The 23,766-nt window shown below is 42.7% G+C and overlaps 1 protein-coding gene across 1 annotated transcript in view; it reads left to right on the forward strand.

Moving 5' to 3' along the window:
* Positions 1 to 23,766, forward strand: part of LOC126456767 (filamin-A) — an 885,319-nt gene that overhangs the window by 797,235 nt on the left and 64,318 nt on the right. The window contains exons 41-43 of the mRNA XM_050092525.1: positions 11,221 to 11,403; positions 12,136 to 12,405; positions 12,994 to 13,140. Coding sequence (XP_049948482.1) covers positions 11,221 to 11,403; positions 12,136 to 12,405; positions 12,994 to 13,140 — 600 coding nt within the window. The remainder of the gene's footprint in view (positions 1 to 11,220; positions 11,404 to 12,135; positions 12,406 to 12,993; positions 13,141 to 23,766) is intronic.

Below are 23,766 nucleotides of genomic sequence, written 5' to 3' on the forward strand. Positions count from 1 at the left end.
AACATTACTAAATACCTTCTCTGAAAACTACCTAGAACAAACAATTCAGGATAGAAATATATTAAACCTAATGGCAACATATGAACCTGACCTCTTTCATGATGTTCACATGAAAACTGATATCAGTTCCATGAGGCAGTTATAGCAATAATGATTATCAGAGTGCAGCTAAAATAAGTAGAAAGATATTTATGTCAGTAAGCTGTGTAAAAAGGCAATCATGTTGCATCTCAAAGAGAAACTTTATTTGGGCAGGAGCACGTAGAAGATCTGAGTCTCACGGTAAAAGGAATAACTGACTATGCACTTGATATATGTGTATGTAGAAGTAGCATCCATGATGGGAATTACCCCTCATGGTATGCAGCCATCAAAAGACTTGTAAAGAAACAGCGACTTCTGAACAATAAGCAATATCCTGAGTGCAATACATTTGCGGATCAAGAGAGAAGCCTTTATTGACTGCTGTGGGAGAATCTTACTGGACCATTTCAGACAAGATTTCTAACAGAACTCAAAGAAAATGTGGTCATAGATAAAGACTGCCAGTGGCACCAAAGTAAGTGTGTAGTACTGATGGATGCCACAGGAACTGAAATTAAGGGTAGCAAAACAAGAGTAGAAATGTTGAATTCTGATCAAAAGTATCCAGACACTCTTATGTAATGTGGAATTGACCACTAGATGTCGTGAGAGGCAAACCCTCCAGTATAAAAGGATGGGGAGTATTAAGTTGTCTTTAGAGCAGCAAAAGCAGAATGGGCCAGTCAGGAGAACTCACTGACTTTGCATGTCTACCATATTTACTCGAATCTAAGCCGCACTTTTTTTCCAGTTTTTGTAATCCAGAAACCCGCCTGCGGCTTAGAATCGAGTGCAAAGTAAGCGGCAGTTCTGAAAAATGTTGGTTGGTGCCGCCACAACTAACTTCTTCCGTCGAATTATGTAGCGCTACACAGGTATACTTTGCAGGCACAAAGATAAATACTGGCGACAAAACCCCTGCGTCAGTAAATTAAAAAAAAAAAAGTGGAAGACGAGCTTTTTTTCACCGCCCCGAGTTTCGACCACTGCATTTTCATACATTATCCAACGAAGTAAATACAAATTCCGTATTGTTCATCTTCGAATGTAGCAGCATTTCAGCGTACTACGAAAATCCGACTGGCAAGTTTGTTTGTCTGAATTTTTTCCTACCTGGGACAAGAGATCATTGCTAATAAGAACTTTTATGAATTGTGAATCATATGCAGTATTCTCTTCACCATAAGAATAATACGAATATAAACATTTTGCCATGTATTCTTTCGTGTTTGCTGCTATCTCATTTAAATCCTGTCTGCCTAATAAACTACAAAACTAGAGTGAGACAACAGCAAACACGGAATAATACACATATCATGTCATGTTTATATTCGTATTGTTCTTACGCCTAATAGTGATACAGTCAGAAATGAAGCACGGCAATTGACAAGATTTTTAAATCTAAGATGACTAATTTCTGTACAGAATGTAATATACTACAGAGGCCTGCAAAGGTTTTCAACCGGAGAAAAATTTTCGCTAAACTCTCGTTCAGAACATCTTCTATCATACGCAGTCTATTATTTGGTTCTTATTGATCATTATCAAAGAATGCACCAGTGTAAGTAACAGCAAATAGCAAGCAGTCTCTTGCCATTGTTCCGCTAATGAGACGATTCCTCTTTTTTAAGCGGCGGTTGCGCGCACAAAAGCAAGCCATGCCGCGAGCGGCGGCAGGTCGTAAACACTCATTATCAGAATGCGACAAACAATGCATGACACAGTACAGTAATGCATTTTCAGCTTAGAATGACGTGAACACCTATAACAAAGAGAACGGCACTTGCCAGATCAAAGTAAAATAAGCAATCAATTCAAACCAGACGAAGCACTTGATAAAGGAATGGTACCTGTATAAATACGGACTGAGCACCTGACACATAGCAATGGCTACATGGTAAAGCTTAACTGCTAAGCTTAAAACTCGAACCAAACTACTGTAGCTGTATCGTCATTCATTCGACCTAAATTGTATTACAATGGACCAACTTTGTTTCGATTTGGATGTGCGGCCTAAAACTCTTCTCTCCCTTGGAATTTTGAGTCTCGAATTTCAGGTGCGGCTTAGATTCGGGAAAATTTTTTTTCCTTGATTTCGAGTCTCATTTCGCAGGTGCGGCTTAGATTAGAGTGCGGCTTAGATTCGAGTAAATACGGTACTAGTCACTGGATGTCACCTGAGTAACAAATCCGAAAATCTAAATTGGAAGTATTTCAACCCTTCTAAAGCTGCTCTAGTGGACTGGCAGCAATGTAATTGTGTGGTGGAAACATTAAGTAAAAACCACAGCTGAAGCAAGACCAAGCTGACCTCATGTACTGACAGATGGACCATCAAGCATTGCGGAGGGAGCTTATAGGTAGTCAGATGAAATCTGTGGAAGGAATTGTGCACGAGTTCCAGAGTGCTTCCATTACTCTAGCAAGTACAAAGAGTGTGCATAGGGAGTTGAAAGGTGCTGCAGCTCCTAATAAGCTACACGTTTCTGTAGTCATTGCTGAGTGACACTTGAGGTATTGTAAAGCATGAAGCCAGTTGACACTGCATTACTGGAAATGAGTGATTAAGAGTTTCGACTCACCCTCTAGCCAGTGGCACTTATAACATTGATTTCACTGTGTGTGTGTGTGTGTGTGTGTGTGTGTGTGTGTGTGTGTGGTGTAACATTGAGTTATAGAGAAAATAGCTAAAATTAAACAAGGCTCCAGGGCTCAATGTAATCCTTGTCAGATTCTGTACACAATTTGCAGATGAGTTAACTTCCATTTTAACCACATACCATAGATTGTTTGCACCAAAATCTGTGCTCAGTGATTTGAAGGATAACATAAGAGAGCCACATAAGTGACATCCAATATAAGTGACAGCTATCTGCTGTAGCATCATAGAACACATTCTGAGCTCAAATGTAATGATATATGTTGAACAGAATGAGCTCCTCCATGCCAACTTGTGTGAATTCCAAAAGCAAAATCCAACTGTCACTTTTTTTCACATTATATTAGGAAAGTCACAAAACCAGGCAGTCAGGTAGGTGTGTTATCTCTTGACTTCTGAAAAGTGTTTGACTTGGTACCTTGTCAAGACTTACTATCAAAAATACGGCTGCGCAAGGTATCGAGTAAATTTTGTGACTGAGTTGCCAGGATGCAGCAGGTTATCTAGGATAAAGGGAAGCAAAAGTAACTTCAAATGTGTCCCAAGGTGCCTTGCTGTTCACTTCTGTCTCTAAGCTGGTCGTAGGTTGTGTTCCAAAAATGAACAGCATAGAGACAGAAGTGATGACACTTTCTGCAGGACCTGACAATCATTTTGCAGGACAATGCTCAATCAAGTACAGTGCAAGCTGTTACTGATTTGAAACATCCTGGCAGATTAAAACTGTGTGCCGGACCGAGACTGGAACTTGGGACCTTTGCCTTTCGCAGGCAAGTGCTCGACCAACTGAGCTACCCAAGCACGACTCACACCCCGTCCTCACAGTTTTACTTCTGCCAGTACCTTGTCTCGTACCTTCCAAACTTTACAGAAGCTCTCACTTCGCAGGAGAGCTTCTGTAAAGTTTGGAAGGTAGGAGACGAGGTACTGGCAGAAGTAAAACTGTGAGGACGAGGCGTGAGTCGTGCTTGGGTAGCTCAGTTGGTAGAGCACTTGCCTGCGAAAGGCAAAGGTCCCAAGTTCGAGTCTCGGCCCGGGACACAGTTTTAATCTGCCAGGAAGTTTCATATCAGTGCACACTCCGCTGCAGAGTGAAATATCATCCTGTTACTGATTTGTTTGACTGATGGGGCTGCTAAGTGCTATACTACCTACTGCACTTCCCTGACTTAAGCCGTTATTAGTTCAACTCGATTTCTAAACTTCACGGCATTCTCTTCAGAACTGCTACAAAATTGTCGGGCAATATATAGCACTGCTTGAACTGTCAACACAACTGGCACTGCTAAGAGTATCCTACTACTTCCACATTGCTGGCAACGGGTTATACACAATGCTGGTGACTACTTTGAAGGTCAGCAAAACTTTGAAACTTGTATCTATTTTGTATGAGCTGTAAATAAATAGTTGCCACTATTAAAGTTCCAAACCTCGTAATTTCAGTCAGTGAAGGCCTTAGTGTGACCCTAGGCATATTTGGAGAACGCTGCTCATCACTACAGATGTGATGACCATAGGTGTGTAGGCTAGGGAGTTCTTAATGTTGAATGGGTGACAGTTGTCAAAGTGAAGATATTGTTGGTGGTCGGTAGGTTTGATGTGGTTGAAGGTACTGACGTAGCTGTCTTTGAGGTGGGCAACGTTGAGGAAGGTGGGTTCTTGCGTTGAAGTGGAGCAGGTGAAATGAATGGGAAGGAGGTGTTGGGGGTTCTGGATGAATGTGGCTATGGAATTGTCACCCTTGGTCCAGACCATGTAGATGGCATCAGTGAATTTGAACCAGATCAGGGTTTGGGATTCTGGGTGGTTAGGAAGAATGTGAATAATACCGAGCAGTTAGCTTTAATAAGCTGCAAAATACTGACACACATTATTATTTCATCACCATTTGGCTATGCAACCAAGATATTATTAATTATTGTTCAAATATTTCTGTTAACAACCTGTCAGCTGTTCTCAAGGTGCGCTACTTGCAAGATTTTTAAATTACTTTACATAATACTGTGGAGTAAACAGGTATGTGTTAGATGTCAGAGGTAACATTGTTGGTAAGAAGAGCTTCAGTCATAGGTAAAACTATATGCTCTGAATGTTTAGCAAATGTTGCATTATAAATGACGACATTGTTTTAAGTAATTGTACTCAAACTTAAAATTTATATCCCCTAAAACCGAAAGTAAAAGGCGAAACAATACTGCCACACCAGTGGACAAGCCAAAGGAAACTGTGTTAAATCCTAAAATATTTTATTTTGTGTAAAACTCTGTTAAAGGCTGTTGAAATTATCAGTGAGGGCTATCTGGTAACAGGCTCGGCTAAGATCCAGTATGATAAAAACACGTGAATTTGCAAACCACCTTGTAATAATTATATGGGTCAGGAAGTGGAACAGATTCCAACACCACCTTCTGATTTTCTGTGTTCTCCGATTGCTTCCTTTAGTGGTCCAAATAAATGAAAATCACAGCATGATAAGTCCGCACTGTAGGGGGAATGTTCTGTGTGGTCTAGAACAGTACCTGAAATTTTTGTTGAGTTCAGGCAGCTGTGTGGGGTCGAACATTGTCACGAAGTGTGATCACGTCGTAGATTGCAAATGTGTGCCTTTTCTGACTGTAATCATATTTTGTTTTGTCCAAAAATTGCCAATAGTATGCAGTGTCCAGCATGGTGAAAATCAGTCAAAAAAAGACTGTTGAAGGAACGTTCCCTGTGAAGAGACGGTTTTTGCTGACAGGTACAGAGTCATCCTTTTTGCACCATTCTGTGCTGCTTTTTTTTTTCATTTCTGGGGTGTAATGGTGTAACAACGTCTCATCTCAGGACACATTCTGGTGCTACAATTCTCCACTTTAGTTTGGCAGCCTGTCAGTAACTGTTTGCACACCTCTAACCAAGGACATATTTACTCGGTTGTGAGAAGGGAGGCATCCATGTCTCAGACACTTTCCGAAAACTGAGCTTGTCAGTAATGGTCTCCTGAGCACTACTGTAGCTTATGCCAACCTAAATAGCAATTTCAGCAACTGGGATTCAGTGATAGTCTTCAATAACCTGGCTAACAATGTGAATGTACTTCTCAGTCTTGCTGGTCCTCAGGCAATGTTGATGAGCTGAATTCTCAACTGTTTGTCGTCATCCTGAAAACTGTTTGTGACATGGGTACACTTGAGTCTTTCTCAGGGTGTTTTTCTTAAACTATGCCTCAAATCTTTTTAAAATTTCAGCTGGCTTTATGCTATCTGTTGTGAAAAACTTGTGTATAATACATTGCATAATAGTTGATGGTACCTCTTGCTCTGAAATTGTGATTCTAACTAAAGAAAAAGTACAACAACATTCTAGCTGTGGAGAACAATCACTGGAAATGAAAGCAATAACGAGCAGAGATTTTTCCACTTTCTATGTACAAAAAGTAACGTAAAACGAAAGTTCTGGTTTATATTTGATTCACCCTCATAAATTCAGACCCAGTGGCAATGATCATCCACAAAAGGGACCGTGATAATAAGCTAGTCGACGGCCACATCAGCCACTTCAAAACAAACAAGATCCCACCCAGGGGTGCAGTATTTACAGATTAAATTAAATCATACCAATGCACAAGCTGCTGTTGGCACTCCCATTGGAATGTCAAATAAAAGTATAAATTTAACATTTTGTTCCATAATAGTTGGTACCTGATTTCTAAACATCAAACACAGAACTAATGTTTATCGGTATGAAAATGATGAGGGAGCTGATCTCGTTTTAGCACTATCAAGACTTACCTGTGCAAGTAGTACGTTCACTCGCTTTGGGACAACTAAACCTCTTTAATATGTAACTCAGCAGACTGAAGCTAATCATTAACTCCCATTATACGATCATGACGACGACGACGCAACTGGTACGTGTCAGTGAACTACTTTTGTGGCAGAGTCAAAACCTGCCACAATAAAATGTTACAGACCAGCTATGGAAGTGCCATAAAAGAACCAAAAAAACTTATATGTGATTACCAGTCACATAGCCAGCTCCAAACTGAGAAACCCACCGCAGTCTCAAGTTGGCGATTGTCACTGTGCATGGCCTGTGTTGACATACTCCTACTGCTAGGAGACTCCACAGTCAGTGTACTTGTAAAGCCCAACTCTAGTACTACACACGTGCACCGTCTCGAAACTAGCACGTGCAAAAGTTGTGCCCTCTCGTGATGTGCCGAGGAAACTCCAGACACCAGAAATCTCTTCACTGACACTAATTACCATACAGGGTGTTTCCATAACAGCATGCAAAAATTAAACAGGATGTAGAGAATGAGATAGGGAACTGAGGTTGGAGAGGCCAGCTTAAGGAGATATGGAAGTAAACTTGTCCACTGCTTTGTCTAACATTACTGTTTTCCAGCTTATTTATAACTAACATATGGAAAAGTTTACACGTACTGTGCTGTTTATTTGCACATATGTTCTCTGTTTTCTGCAAGGAAATAGGAGTACGAGCCTCATTACCGGGAAGTCGTGATGCAGGTTTTATTTACTTTCCTTGTTCATAAGGTGACTCTGCCGTATTGTATTTACATTGTCCCACGAGAGAATACGCTACGCATTGACGACAGAACCGTTCGTTACTCAGTGCTATTCAGAGATGTACAGTACAATATGATGGAGCAGTACCGGTACATTGTTTCCTGGTCGCTGGATTGGAAGGGGAGGTCACCTCACCTGAATGCTCTCGATTATTTGCTATGGGCATATGTACAGTCACTCATGTATTAGACCCAGTGGATACGAAGATGGAATTACAATTCCAGGATTGTAGCTGCCTATAGTGTGATTCGAAACACGTGAGGGATATTTGCCAGGGTGCATCAGAATCTCGTTCGCTGATGTCGTGCTTACATTGAGGTTGGTGGCCGTCAGTTTCAGCACATTTTATAAGATGCAGTACAGATAGTGTGTTCGTTGTGTCGATGATGGTATTTGCGAAGTAATGTAAATAAAAAAAGTACACGGTAATGTCATTTTACTCCTATTATCTCCTTAAGGTTGCTTCTCCACCCCCCAGGTTCCCTATCTCAAATTGTTCAGTGGAGCATCCTCTATGTCCTGTTAAAATTTTGCATACCCTTATGGAAACACTGTATATTGATACGAGTGTGTCAGGTACATCAATGTCACATTTGTGCGCCGGCTGCACGGCACAAAAACTCTGGAGAAGTTGTATCGATCACACAATAAGTGTGCCTCCTTACATCTGGTTTTATGTCGAGTCAGAGAGATGAGCAGAGCTGCCAATTTTAGGTGTTTTCAGTGAAACAATATCAGACGGATGGCTCAGTCTCTCCGTATATCGCAAGACTGTGCACACTGATTTATACCTCACTGCATAGGGTTTCCATCACCCAGCCGAGAAATGAGCTATTTAAAATACATTACTATATAGAGGTACAACTGTCTGTACAAGAATCACTTGGATAATGAGATTAATTATCTGAATTACTTATTGTGTAAGAAGGGCTGCAGGGTTTGAGTTAGCACCCTCCGAGAAACTAAAATGCAAAAATATTGAACACCATTGCAATGATGTATCCATTGTAATTCTTTCTTTCTGTAGTGCAACATCTAGCAAAATCATTAGGTTCCTGGGAAGAATAGGCATAAGAACATTTTCCACCACACAAGAAGATAAAGGTGAAACTGCACTCGCCTAGGGATGGTGACCATCTCAGGGTCCGTGGCATATAAGATTCCCTGTGATTGCAGAAGCAACTGCATTGCTCAGGGTATCTGTACAGATATTGACCACTGTGCTAAACAGCAGAGGCACATGAAATACGAGAACTTGAGAAATCTGCAGTTTTCAACACATCCACACAAATAAAGGCAGAATAATGTTTGATGAAAGTAATGTCTTGTGCAACACTTCTATGTACAGGGCTTCAGGTATTAAAGAAGCAGCAGCTGTAATCTCAATATTGCATGGGAAGGGCTCTGGAGGCCAAGAAGATGCAGAGAAATGTGCTGAATTGTTTACGTCACCAGAGCAGAGATGGGCCACAATCGCTGGTAGCATTACGTAATGACGACGTATGCTGACTGATCACAAACCCTCTGTGGACTGTTAGTGGTCACCTCCATAGACATTTGTTCCTGAAGAAAATGGTGGAGCATTTCAGTGAAAGATCAAGATTTTAGCCACATATGATGTGACAAACTGAGAATGTATTATACTGTAGTAATTCAAAAGGAAGGATACAACTGAAAATCTTAAATGGTGGAAATTCTGTGCGAAACTACCTCACATACAGTGACCTCTTGTATCAGTACTGAAACAAAACAACAAAAATTTGTCATGTTGGAGTGCTTCACCATACCAACCTTACAATGAAAGCCCATCAGCTTTGTTTGCCTAAAATTTGTTCCTACCATTTTGAGGAATTTTCGTAGCATAGCTTACTGAACATGGGAAGACTTATATGTCTACTGTGAGATTCAAGGAAAACTCAAATACACTCATGTTCAGAAGAAAACAGAATACCTTCAATGACTTGAGATAAGATGTTCATATTCACAGGACATGTTCTGGAAAAATGATGAGCATTTGAACCACATTGCCCCTTGATTCGAGGCCAACATCAGTATCATGGCGCAACACAACCTGCCAGCAAAATATACCTGTGAGTCCCGTAGTTGCTATAAACTGAAGGTAATGGATCATTGTGACTTGAGCAGATGTGCAGGATGCTGTGTAGACATACGCACAAGCTGTACTGTTAAATCAATGAGTGTGAAAGAAGGCACATTATTGGCATGGGAGAATATGATGCATCCATCTGGGAAATTGCTGCTAGTGTGGGCTGAAGTATTTTGGCAGTGCAACGAGTTTGTGCAGAATGGTTCATATAAGACAATAAATCACAATGAGATGGGTCAGGCTGCACCTCCCAAGAAGATCTGCATGTCATCCAAAGGGCATTGCATGACAGTTTTGCATCCTCCTCAGCTCTGGCGCAGCAGTGGAACAGAGTAACACATCGTACACTATCGGGGGTGACAGTCCGTTGCCGCTTATTATGGCACACGTTTTGTGCGAGTCATCTACTTCCCTGCCTATCTTTGATGAGTGTGCAAAAACATGCTAGATGGCAATGTTGTAAGGAATGAGATCACTGGAGACAGGAATGACATCAGATAGTGTTGTCGGACAAATCCAGGTTCTGTTTTGGTAGAAAATTATGGCCGCTTTTTGATTCACCGCAGACCAGGTGAGTGGCATCACAGCGATTGCATTGGCACAAGACGTACTTTGCCAACTCCAAGCCTTGTGGTGTGAGGTGGTATTGGGTACAACCACAAACTACATTTGGTGCATGTCCAGGGCACTGTGACCAGTGTGCCGTACATCAATGACATCTTTCAACCTGTAGCCATACCCTTTCTGCGCAAGACCTCAGATGGTATTTTTCAGCAAGACAATGTACGATCACATGTTGCCGCATGAACACATGCGATCTTGTCACTGGATATCAGCATTTTGCTCTGGCCTGCCAGATCACCAGACTCGTTGCCAATTGAAAATGTGGAATATGGTGAAATGACAGGTGCAGTAATGTGACCCAATGCCAACCACCGTAGATGAACTTCGGAACCAAGTGAATGCAGCATGCATAGCTATACCACAGGATGCCATTCATGCTGAACCAAGATGACTGAAATCCTTATCATTTCTGCAGAGCATACTAATGTACATGTCCAGTGAATATGAACATCCTGTCTCTAGTCGTTCAAGGGTTGTTCTTTTCAGAACATGAGTGCAAGTCACAAAAAATAAATTATGTAGGCTGGTGGAACTCACTTTGTGCTTTTGTAGGACAATGCTTGTCATCGTATTGCTTAGTGAATACGAGCTCATCCATCACCTGAAATGAGTCATTTGTAATAATCAACTGCATAGCTTAGTTTAGACTCCAAGGACTGGCATTTGTTCAACTAACTGAAAAAGAGACTTGGCTCCTGGCCTTTAAACACCGGTGACAATGCCAGGTGCCATCAGTGGTGACTCCTATCTCAGTTATCGGAATTTTAGAGAGATTGTATTCACAGACTGTCTAATTTACCTGATAAATATTCAAATATGCAGTATAATTACTTATAAAAAGAAGCCGACATTTTCCTTTTTTGTATGTAACCAAATTGAGATTCCTCTTCATCTCATAATAGTGATGGTATGTTGGTCAAGTCAGGGACACAGACAATGGTCACAGCTTGTGACAGGTAATTACTATCCTTTCTATCTGAATGAGGGTACCTCAGTGTGAGATTGAATTGCTTTTTAATTATTCAGTGTTATATGCAGTATAATTTCAGGTGATTTGTGTTCTGATAAGTCTGACATTGAGGATGGAAATATGGTAATGGCTAACACTATATTCTAAAATGAGAAAACACTGATAAGATGATGTTAGCCTATAATACACTTTATTATTGTTCCAGTGGTAAGAAAAGATGCTGGTTTTGCAGAACTTGATGTAACTGTGACAAGTCCCTTGGGACAAGACCTCCCTCTTGAGGTCAAGAGCTGGCCAGAAGAAAAAGATACTGATCTGATTGAGTTCTGCCCTTCAGTGCCTGGAAGCTACAGATTTAATATTAAGTATGGCGGAGAAGAAGTTCCAGGTAATATCGCCAAACTTTTTGTTGTACTAGGCTGTTTTGACAAAGTTTGTTAAGAAATTGCCATTACTTTTGTGCTTCCAATTCCGTACTCATGGCAATAAATTTGGAAATTTCTAAACCCAATAAGGCTCTTTCCACTATCTGGCGGGCTACATTGCACATCGAAGGGGATCAGGCGACATAAAAGATACAACGTGTGTAAGCATATTTTTCGTATAGAGTTGAAAGCATTTGATGTGCTAAACAGACAATAAAAAATCTACTCACCTAGCGGTGGCAGAACTCACACAAAAAAAAGGATATAATTAGGCAAGCTTTCACCCAGGACTGTGGGTCAGGGGAGACATATGACACGCAATGAGAAGGAAGGAGTCTTACTGCACAGGATGAGAAGGAAAGACCCCTTCCTTCTCATTCCGTGTGATATGTCTCCCCTGACCCACAGTTCTCGGTGACTTTCCTGAAATCCACCCCTTTTCCTAGACCTCTCCAGTCCTTTTCCTTCTTCCTTCCTCTTCAACCTTCTGCCTGAAGAAAGAGCCACTGTCTCCAAAAGCTTGCCCAATTATAACCTTCTTTTATATGTGTGTTCTGCTACCACTTGGAGCGTAGATTTTTTTATCTATCCGATTAAATTGTTTTGTCAAAAATTGATTGTTTTTGTTGTTATAAACAAACAATAAATCTTTAAGTCGGGAGATTTTTATAAGGTTAATTGTCTTTTTGTTTTAGGTTCCCCTATAACTTTCACCGTTGAAGATTCAGGCATGGCTAAGGCTTTGGGCGAGGGACTGCAAAGTGGACAAGTGGACTGTCCTGCAAAGTTCAAAATAATGGCTGTTGGGTTGACAGGAAAACCAACTGTTAAAGTGGATGGACCAGACAGCATTGCAGAACCGTCGATTGAGAGAGAATCGAACGGTGTGTACGCTGTAACATTCACTCCAGTGGAAGTTGGTGTTTTTGATGTTCAGGTTCTGTGGGATGGTGTGCCAGTTCCAGGTATGAAGTGTACAACTACTCTCATGCAGTTATACTTTTACTTGCATTATTTTTTAAATGGCAGTTCTTTTATGCTTCATTTCTTATTGCTTATTTAAGGGAAGCTAGTACATGTATGATTCTTGTGGAAACTGCATAAATTGGCTATTTATCTTAGTTTGACCCTATTGAATTATTTAAAAAGTTGAAAAAAAAAAGAAAAAAAAAAAACACAGTGATCAATAGCAAGCAGATATTCCACCGTTTAGTGAAGTCTCAACTGAATTACAGAAAATTCTACTCAATCTCATTGTCATTGTCATTTGTTGTGCTAGCGTGACTTAAATCCTCAGAAGCTAACTGTGCTACATTAGCACCCAAAGGCGGCAGTGACTGTGTGTGTGTGTGTGTGTGTGTGTGTGTGTGTGTGTGTGTGTGTGTGTGTGTGTGTTGTCTACATCTGAGGAAAGACTTGGTATGATAGCTGATAATATCCAACAATCTTCTTTCAATGTGCCTTTCTGACACTTAACATTTCCCATATTTGGTGTGTAGCACTATATGCAATTAATATTGTTATTCGAAAGGTAATTGTTGTTGTTTCTACAGGCTCTCCATTCCATCCAAAAATAGTGGATCCGAGGAAAGTTAGAGTCATTGGTGGATGGGAATCTTTTATGGATTCAGAAGGACGTCTTGAATTGGCAGTTCACACTACAAAGAAGATAAGTATGGATATTGGAGATGCAGGACCTGGTGAGCCATTTTTAAGCTATATACAATAGGAACATCCAAAGCTTTGAAAGAGTTGTATTAATTCTTGATTTTCCACAAACATACCTTCACATCACATCCGGTTACTCTCATTAACATGGGTTACTCTCATTAACATTGTATACTTTACTGTACCATCTTGAATCACAGCTACTTTGTCTGATTTAAATTGGTACAGCTATGCTTCATTGCCAGCTACAGTGATTCTGACTTACCAGAATCAAACCTATCAAGCATTGGTTGCCAAAACTCCTAACACCAAGCCTTATGTTCATGGGTTAGAGGTTATCCACTGACTACAAGACTTTCTTATGAGCAGACTATACTAGAATATGTGAGTTATAATCAATGATCGTATCATAAGAGAACACTGACCATGCAGGAAGTTGTGCTTCAAAACACTGGTCTATGTCATTCTTGAGGTCATGGTTTTTAAAGCAGATTGTTAATATTCTGTGGATGCTGAAGTCAGAAGTGTAACTCATTTTGTCGAATCATATCAGGTTCTGTTGCTATTTCAATTTTTAGAATATAACATTTAGGATTTTTTAAAATATAATATACTTGCTGATTATGGTTTGAAAAGTCTTACATTTGGATGAAATCGAAATTTATAAGTTCGTACATTAACAACATTGTAGGAAGAAAGGCTCTTTTCAAGGGCTCTTCTGTGTGTTTTTCATCTGAATGTCTCTTGAGGCACCAACGATAGTCCGCAAGCACGTTCACATCTCAGTGAGCGTGGTACCTCTCCTCCATCACTCTAATATTCCTATGAAAAAGTTCACCTCGCACCTTGCTATAGTCTCCACAGTTGTCAGGGAAGCAATCTAAATGTGAGCTGAGAAAGTGCATCTTTATTGATGTACGAGCACTTTGTGCTCCAATAGTTGCTGAGAAATTTTTTTATGATTGATTTCCATGCTAACCAGACATTCATCTCTGTCCTCCATACTTTCATGGAATTGTGAATCTTTCATAAGCTGCTCGATCTGCGGACTATCAAAAACACTTGATTAAATTTGGCCTCACTGACACTTGGAAATTTGTTTTAAGAAAGTAAAAACCTTGCTATCTTTGTTCACTGCCTTTATAAAGGATCTCATCAAACTAACTTTAATATGCAGCAGTGGAAGTAGAATTTTCTGAGGATCAATGAGAGCTAATGACTTAGCGTTGTGCACACTGGGTGTCAGGGCAGGTCTTGCTTCCCATATGCATTGTACATAGTGTTTCTTGTCTGCCTGACTGTCCCATAGGCATAGGAAGCATGAATGTTGGGTGCAGCCACCTTTTAGACCCAACAGTATGGCCACCACTTGGAACATATAGTGTTAATGTCCACCTGTGTATGGTACGACATAGCTCAAAAATTTAACACATGAGACATACAGTGTATTAAGTCTCCACATATCTTCAAGTTGTGAGGTTCATATTTCAGAGCAGTTACCAAATATTGCATTGTGTTGTAAGTTCCACTCATTTATACTGAATGACCCACTGGAACTGAAACAATCATGTTATGAATGTGGAATGGTACAGTGTTGATACTTCTCATTAATATATGTAAACTGTCATTCAGTTGAGATATATGTTACACCCAAAGCTTCAGTGAGAACACCAGTGCCATGACAGTAAATCATAGAAGCTTTTTCATCCTTTCTGAAATATTGTTGAAACTCTTCTTCATGACTGCAGTACCAATAGAAGGTTGTTCCAGGAGGTTACGCGAACATATGATCGTAATAAGTGGACAGATTCTTTGGATAAGCACAAATATCATGCCAAATTATTCAGTTCAGCTTGGGTTAGGGGTTTTAGGAGGCATGTATATATCACCAATATGATCGTGCATTTTATCATCTAGGCCAGAAAAGTCATTCTGGTTATCAGGTGGTGTTGGGATCGGAATGTGGTCCCTGTATAGCAACATCTCCCATGTACGTGGCTATAGTAACATCTCCCATGTACGTGGCCTGTCTGTTGCTGAACATTTCCTCAGTCAGCACCCACCTGATTCCAAACCTATGATATCCTTCCTGCTCACCTTAATCAACTTTATACTTACCTTTGAGGGACACATACACTAAGGGATCTGGGGCACCAGGATGGCTCCTGCCTGTGCTAACCTTATCATGGGTCACTTGGAGGGAGCTTTCCTGGGAAGCCTTCAGCCCCTGGTTTGACATCTTTGCCGTATGGACTCAAGGTGATGATGACCTGTTAAAATTCTTTGCATCTATAAATACATTCTCCCAATTAAATTTCACATTGTCCTAGTCCAAATACTGTGCCATTTTAGTATGAAAGCTTTCACGACCGGATGACATATCTTCTGGTAAACCTTCCAGGATGTAAGGTCGTGGTCCATGAAACTCTTCAGCTCCTAACGTTTCGTCCAGAGCTGCGCTGGACATCTTCAGAGGGGTGTTTCTCCTCCGGTTAGTCTTGCCAACTGACGGGTCGGATGTCTGAGAGCGACTTATGTATCGTAGAAAGTGGGTGTGACCAGAGTTACACGTGATATGCAGAGATAACCTTTGTCAGAGATAAAACTTAACTATCGATCGTAATCTCGTCACGGATAAAACTGTCTAGCAGTTCTGTAGTGCTACTGTCCAAATATCACTAAGTTTCATGGTCTCTTCTTTCCGATTAAAATTATCCCTATGTTTATATATTTCAATTGCTTCTCTACAAAGCCGTGGGTAATAGTTCGTCGCCGTAGATAAAATTTTTGTTTCGGAAGACCTCACTTGATGATTTCCTGGCTGAAAAGCGTGTTCTGCTACAGCCAATTTATCTGTTTTTCCTAATCGGCAAAGACTTCTGTGTTCTTTTAACCGTGTATTTACGCTTCTTTTTGTTGTTCCAACATAAACTTTACCACATGTACACGGAATTTTATATACGCCACTGGCTGATAGAGGAGCGCGTGTATCTTTTACAGACCGAAGAACATGACAAATTTTCTTCGTTGGTCTAAAAACAGGTCTAATATCATGTTTACTTAAAATCTTTCCAATCTGATCCGTTACTTTCTTTATAAAAGGGAGAGAGACTGAATTCTTCCATCGTTTTTCGGACTTGTCCTTAAGCTTTTTGTTGTTTGGGTGCAGAATTCTGCTTACTTCTTTCTTTGAGTAGCCATTTTTCTCAAAAGCGTGCTTCAGATGTTTTAATTCATCGTCTAGATACTCCGGCGTGCAAATCCGTCTGGCTCTGTCAACGAGACTTGTAATCACACCTCTTTTTTGACGGATTTGCACGCCGGAGTATCTAGACGACGAATTAAAACATCTGAAGCACGCTTTTGAGAAAAATGGCTACTCAAAGAAAGAAGTAAGCAGAATTCTGCACCCAAACAACAAAAAGCTTAAGGACAAGTCCGAAAAACGATGGAAGAATTCAGTCTCTCTCCCTTTTATAAAGAAAGTAACGGATCAGATTGGAAAGATTTTAAGTAAACATGATATTAGACCTGTTTTTAGACCAACGAAGAAAATTTGTCATGTTCTTCGGTCTGTAAAAGATACACGCGCTCCTCTATCAGCCAGTGGCGTATATAAAATTCCGTGTACATGTGGTAAAGTTTATGTTGGAACAACAAAAAGAAGCATAAATACATGGTTAAAAGAACACAGAAGTCTTTGCCGATTAGGAAAAACAGATAAATCGGCTGTAGCAGAACACGCTTTTCAGCCAGAAGATCATCAAGTGAAGTTTTCCGAAACAAAAATTTTATCTACGACAACGAACTATTACCCACGGCTTTGTAGAGAAGCAATTGAAATATATAAACATAGGGATAATTTTAATCGGAAAGAAGAGACCATGAAACTTAGTGATATTTGGACAGTAGCATTACAGAATTGCTAGACAGTTTTATCCGTGACGAGATTACGATCGATAGTTAAGTTTTATCTCTGACAAAGGTTATCTCTGCATATCACGTGTAACTCTGGTCACGCCCACTTTCTACGATACATAAGTCGCTCTCAGACGTCCGACCCGTCAGTCGGCAAGACTCACCGGAGGAGAAACACCCCTCTGAAGATGAAGATGTCCAGCGCAGCTCTGGACGAAACGTTAGGAGCTGAAGAGTTTCATGGACCACGACCTTACATCCCGGAAGGTTTACCAGAAGATACTGTACCATTTTCCTTGACACTGACCTCATCCTCGTAGGTCAGTTGCACTCTTCTGTTCACATTAAACCTACTATCAAACAACAGTACTTACATTTTGACAGTTGCCCTCATTTCCATGTGAAACATTCCCTCCCATACAGCCTCGGGATTCAAGGCAAATATATTTGTTCAGATACAGACTCTTTGCAGCAGTACATCACATTCTCACTTCAGCCTTCACTGGACGTAATTACCCCACCGGCCTAGTTCAAAAGAATCCCAGGACATCACATCCGATCCTGGTACTGATGATCTGTCCAAAAACAACTTTGTAGTACACCTCTTGTCTCTCAATATTGTCCTGAGCTGGAATGCGTTAATCATCTACTTTGACCAGGTTGTGACTTCCTAAAATCTTGCCCTGAAATGAGGTCCATTCTGTCAAACATTTTGCCCACCACACATAGAATAGCTTTTCATTGCCCTCCCAATCTACGTAGTATCCTTGTCAGACCATATGCTCCTTCTGCACCCATCTGCCTACCTGTGTCATATACCAGCTGTTACATAAACACTGTTCAGCCTTTTACGTCAGCATGATTACCATGAAGTTATGAGTTATGATGAATGGGCATGTGTATGTGTATGTGTATACTGGCAATCCACAATATCCTGTTGCAGAGCATGCTCTACAACATGTTAGTCATGACCTCGGTGCTCTTCTCACGACATGTGCCGTGTGGATTCTTTCCCCAGACACCAATTTCTCAGGGCTGCACAGGTGGGAATTGGCATTACAACATGTCCTTAGTTCTCGCCACTTCCTGGCCTTAATTTATATTAATTTCATCTGTCTCAGCATTTCTTCACAGTAACTAGTCTTTTCTCGACTCCTTTTTAGTTTTCTGTATTTTTCATTGTCATTTTTTCATGCCCCCCCCCCCCCCCTCCCCCTTCTCCACTTTCCAACTCTATAACATATAGTGCACTTAGCTTTCTGCTCTTATTAACTTGTGCATGATGTTTTGGCAGTAATCTGTTGTCTTGCATATTAGCCTATCTTTCACCTTTAAGCACTCAGGATTTCAAATCTCCTCCAGTTTAGTGCCCGACAATCCATTTTTCCTCTAATCCGCGCAGTAAGTCTCCCCTGACACAGTGTTCAGGGTGACTTGTTCTAGACCTCACCAGTTGTTTCCCCTCACCCATCTTCCTTCCTCTTCAGCTCTTATGGCAGTAGGAGGAGCCACTGGTACTGAAAACTTGGAAACTTTAATACCTACTTTGGCCTGGTGAGTAGATTTTTAGCTGTCTAGCTACATATTAAAGACAGATACATACCACATAAAACAAGGGTACTGCTTGGTGGTGTCAAAGATGACCTCTCATTATGGAAATCTGGTGTTTATCAGATACCCCGTCAATGTGGCAAGACATGTATAGGTCAGGCGGTGTGTGCTGTTAAAGATCATTGATGAGAGAACAGATGGCACAACAGATTGCATCAACATAACAAGTTGACAGTCATCGAACATGGCCTATCGGAATTACACGGAATGAATTACGACTGTAGTACGATTCTTACTCAGACATCTGATATCTGTCATTGTGTCATTATGGAGTCCATCGAGATTTGACTAAAGGAACTGCTGATCAACTGTGATAGTGGCTGCATCCTTAGCAAGTCCTGAGAACCAGTGACTTAGCTTGTTTAAGAAGAGGAAGGAGATATCCCACAACAAACTTTCTTTGGGGGCAGGTAGAGGAACACTGCAGGCACCATCAACACCAATGGTTGTGTGCGAACTGAGAATGGAGCGACACGCTTGCATGAGGAGACACTGTATGCTGACAGCAGACAGAGTGGGAAAATGGCAGTTAAGAGATAAAAGCACCATGCCAGATCCTAAGCAGTCATTTTATCAGGACACCTGACGATGGCAACTTGGTTGCTTCCAAAATATGGGCACTTTGGGCACTGACATCCAGCCATTTACCAGTGAACTATTTCATCGTGACTTGGTCAGGAGAAGCTGAAGAATCCCGTGTTTGTAAGTATTTTGTATGCAGCATTTGGTAATGACTCCCCCTGCGGGTCTGAGGGTTAGAATAGGCCCGAGGTATTCCTGCCTGTTGTGAGAGGTGACTAAAAGGAGTCTCACACGTTTCGGCCTTTATGTAGGGTTTGACCTCCATTTTTCAAAATTTTGCCAAAGAGCGAGCCAGTTGGGGAAGGGCACCTTAGATGGTGCATAGTGTCCATCATGCGCTGAGACCTCTCGCATCCTTTGTGGACGTGGATCTGCACTTCCGCTCATTCTCCAACTTTTGGGCGAGGTCACCATGGTAGCCGATGTGGTGCGGCTGCCATGTACCCTGTTGGCTGTAGTCCCCTAACCACACAGGGATCGCTCTGCTGATGCCTCTGCTGTTAAATCTCCATGTATGCCAAGGAGTAGATGCCTGTCACCCTGTGGCATCGGGACTCCCGGCAACGGTCATCCTGCCAGGAGGCCTGACGATGAGATGCACACTAATTTAGAGCGGTAAGGTGTACATTTTGCTCGGCGCACCCACCGGAGTCTGACGGGTAATCGGGTTGCCACCGGTGCCTTCATCTTGGCCCTAGAGGGTGATGCATTACCCAAGAAGGTCAAGGTGATGATCTACCGATGTGATGTAAAGCCATATATCCCTCCCCTGATGCGGTGCTTCAAATGCTGGAAGTTCGGCCATACATCTTCCCGCAGTACTTCCAGCACCACATGTCGAGATTGTGGACGCCCGTCACATCTCGATACTCTGTGTGCCCCGCCTCCCATCTATGTCAGCTGCAGAGAGCACCATTCGTCTTGCTTGCCAGACTGCAGGATTCCCCAGAGAGAAAGGAAAATCGTGGAGTAAAAGACCCTCGACCGACTGACCTACACAGAGGCTAAGAGGAAATTTGAACGCCTGCATCCTGTGCTTACGACATCGTGTTATGCCGCTGCCACAACAGTTCTAGCCCCATCAGCTCCGCCAACTCCAGTCACCTCTCAGAACCAGCAGACTACACATTCCCCGTAATGGTGGGGGGCACTTCCTTTCCGTTGCTCTCGCACCACCTACTTAGGGAGCAACACCGCACCAACCATTGGGGACGTCCGTCCCCAGTTCTAAGCCGGAGAAGTGTAAAACTTCTTTGGCTCCTCTTGCTAGGAAGGGGTCCCTCGGGTCACTCCCTTCCCAGGTTCCTACCAGTGACAAAGATGACACCTGCCAGTGGCTGAGGTAACCACAGGTCATAGGGCTTCACGGTTCTCCTCAGTGCCTGAGACTGAATCAGTGAAGCCCTCCCAGCCAGACAAACCTAAGGAGCAGTGAGAGAAATCAAGAGAGAGAAAGACCCCCCAAGAACAGAGACATTGTGGTGGCACCCACACCACCGCTTCCTACGAGCTCTGTGACTGAGGATGAAGTGGAGATTTAGGTGTCTGCTGAGGACCTAGATCTCGCTGGACCCTCAGACACAATGGATATGTACTGCACAGGAAATAAGTGGGTGGCAGCAGGTGACCCTGAGGTGTAAACTGGGTTATTGAAAGTTCCGTGCCCTCCCAGCCTCACAATCACATTATCCTCGAGTGGAATTGTGGCAGTTTTTTCCACCACCTGGCTGAGCTACGGCAATTGTTAAGCTTTACACGTGCTTTCTGCATTGCCTTCCAGGAAACCTGGTTCCCGGCAATGCAGACCCCTGCCCTTCGCAGCTATAGGGGATACTACAAGAACCTTAGTGACTATAATCGAGTGTCAGGTGGAATTTGCGTCTATGTCCTGAATTCGGTATGTAGTGAACCTGTGCCCCTTCAGTCTCCTCTTGAAGCTGTGGCTATCGGGATACGGACGACACAGGAGTTAACTGTCTGCAATGTATATCTCCCTCCAGATTTTGCAGTATCCCTGAATGTATTGGCTGCACTGATTGATCAACTCCCTGAATCTTTCCTACTTTTGGGAGGTTTTAACGCCCATAACCCTTGTGGGGTGGCACTGCGCTTACTGGCCGAGGTAGAGATGTCAAGAATTTACTGTCACAACTCGACCTCTGCCTCTTTAGTGTGCCCCCAGCGAAAAACAGTCCCTTGGTGGTCGCCGGAAGTCGCTGAGGCAATTAAAGAGTGTGGACAAGCTCTATAGTGACATAAGTGGCACCCTTCCCTAGAGCACCTAATAGCCTTTAAGTGGCTCCGTGCCCGTATTCTCCAGCTTATAAAACAACAGGAGGAGGAGTGTTGGGAGAGCTACATCTCGACCATTTGGTGCCGTACATCACCTTCCCAAGTCTGGACGAACATCAGACATCTTTTTGGCTACCAGACCCCAACAGGTGTCCCTGGCATTAACGTCAGTGGTGTGTTACCTACCGACGCAAACACGATTGCCGAGCACTTTGCTGAGCACTGTGTTTGAGCCCCTGCGATGGAGAACTACCCCCCAGCCTTTTGCACCCTCAAACAGCAGATGGAAAGGAAAGTCCTCTCGTTCACTGCATGCCACAGTGAACCCTACAACACCCCATTTACAGAGGGGGAGCTTCTCGGTGCCTTTGCACATTGACCCGACACAGCTCCTGGGCCGGATCGAATCCACAGTCAGATGATTCAACATCTTTCATCTGACTACAAGCGACATCTCCTCATCATCTTCAACCAGATCTGCTGCGATGGCATCTTTCCATCACAATGGCGGGAGGGCACCATCATTCCAGTGCTCAAACCTGGTAAAAACCTGGTTGATGTGGATAGCTATTGGCCCATCAGCCTCACCAACGTTGTTTGTAAACTGCTGGGGAACATATGGTGTGTCAGCAGTTGGGTTGGATCCTGGATTCACGTGGCCTACTGGCTTCATGTCAGGGCGGCTTCTGCCAGGGGTGCTCTACAACGGATAATCTTGTTTCCCTCGAGTATGCCATCCGAACAGCCTTTTCCAGACGCCAACACCTGGTTGCCATCTTTTTTGACTTACTTAAAGCATACGACACAACCTGGCGACATCATATCCTTGCCACATTTTATGAGTGGGGTCTCCGAGGCCTGCTCCTCGATTTATATCCAAAACTTCCTGCTGCTCTGTACTTTCCGTTGTGCCTCCCATAGTTCCCCCCGTATTCAGGAGAATGGCATTCTGCAGGGCTCCATATTGAGTGTCTCTCTCTTTTTAGTGGTCATTTACGGTGTCGCAGCAGCTGTAGGGCTGTCCGTCGCACCTTTTCTGTACTGCTCCATCATTATTGGTATTGCTGAGCGGCACCTACAAGGAGCCATCCACAAGGTGCAGTCATGAGCTATAGCCCACGGTTTCCAGTTTTCGGCCGCAAAGTCGTGTGTTACGCACTTCTGTTGGTGTCGTATCGTTCATCCAGAACCAGAACTTTACCCTAATGACAATCCACTCACTGTAGTGGAGTCATATCGATTCTTAGGACTGGTTTTCGATACCAGATTGACCTTTGTCACCTTTGTCAAGTTAAGCGGAAGTGCTGGCAGCACCTCAATGCCCTCCATTACCGAAGCAACACCACTGGGGTTGCGGATCGCTCTACACTGCTGCAGCTCTACACAGCCTTTGTTCAAGCCCACCTTCACTATGGGATTGTGGTTAATGGTTCGGCAGTGCTGTCAGCATTGCGATTACTTGACCCAGTGCACCACTGTAGCATTTGCCTAGCGACTGTAGCTTTTAGTATGAGTTCGGTGACCAGCATCCTGGTGGAGGCTGGAGTCCATCCATTGAAGTTTAGGTGTGCACAACTGCTCGCCAGTTACATTGCACACTTCATAGTTTTCCTATGCACCTGAATCAGCCTCCTTTTCCCACCCACTGCGGTTCGTCTCCCGCATCGGCAGCCCAGGTCGGGGCTTACAATTGCAGTTCGTGTCCGATTGCTTTTATCAAAACCGGAGTCCTTTCCTTTACCACCTATATTTGAGGTCCATTGATATACATCTCCATGGTGTCCACATAGGTTGCAGCTTCGTCTGGAATTTTCACGTGGCCCTAGAAACTGACCTGCGTTCAGTATTACACTGCAAGGTTCTTTGGGAGATGGAATGGCATAACCTCAGTACACACAACATACTGCGTGCCATTGAGGCAACTACGAATGGAAGACCTCCACGTGGGCCTCTCGCAGTGACTCTGTGGTTCTATGTTGGCTCGGCATTGGCTACACTCGCGTGAGACACAGCTACCTCCTGCGCCGTGATGACCCACGTCAGTATCGGTGTGGCACCCGGCTGACATTGGCCCGTATGTTGTTGAGCTGTCCTCCTTTGGCTGCCCTGCGATGGACTCTTCAATTGCCATACTCGTTGCCATTAATTTTAGCTGACAATGCCTCATCGGCTAATTTAGTTTTACGTGTTTTACATGATGGTGGGTATTATCATTCTATATAAGTCTTAGCGCACGTCCTTTGTCCCTTTATGTT

Source organism: Schistocerca serialis, chromosome 2, assembly GCF_023864345.2.
Source record: "Schistocerca serialis cubense isolate TAMUIC-IGC-003099 chromosome 2, iqSchSeri2.2, whole genome shotgun sequence".
Taxonomy (NCBI): domain Eukaryota; kingdom Metazoa; phylum Arthropoda; class Insecta; order Orthoptera; family Acrididae; genus Schistocerca; species Schistocerca serialis.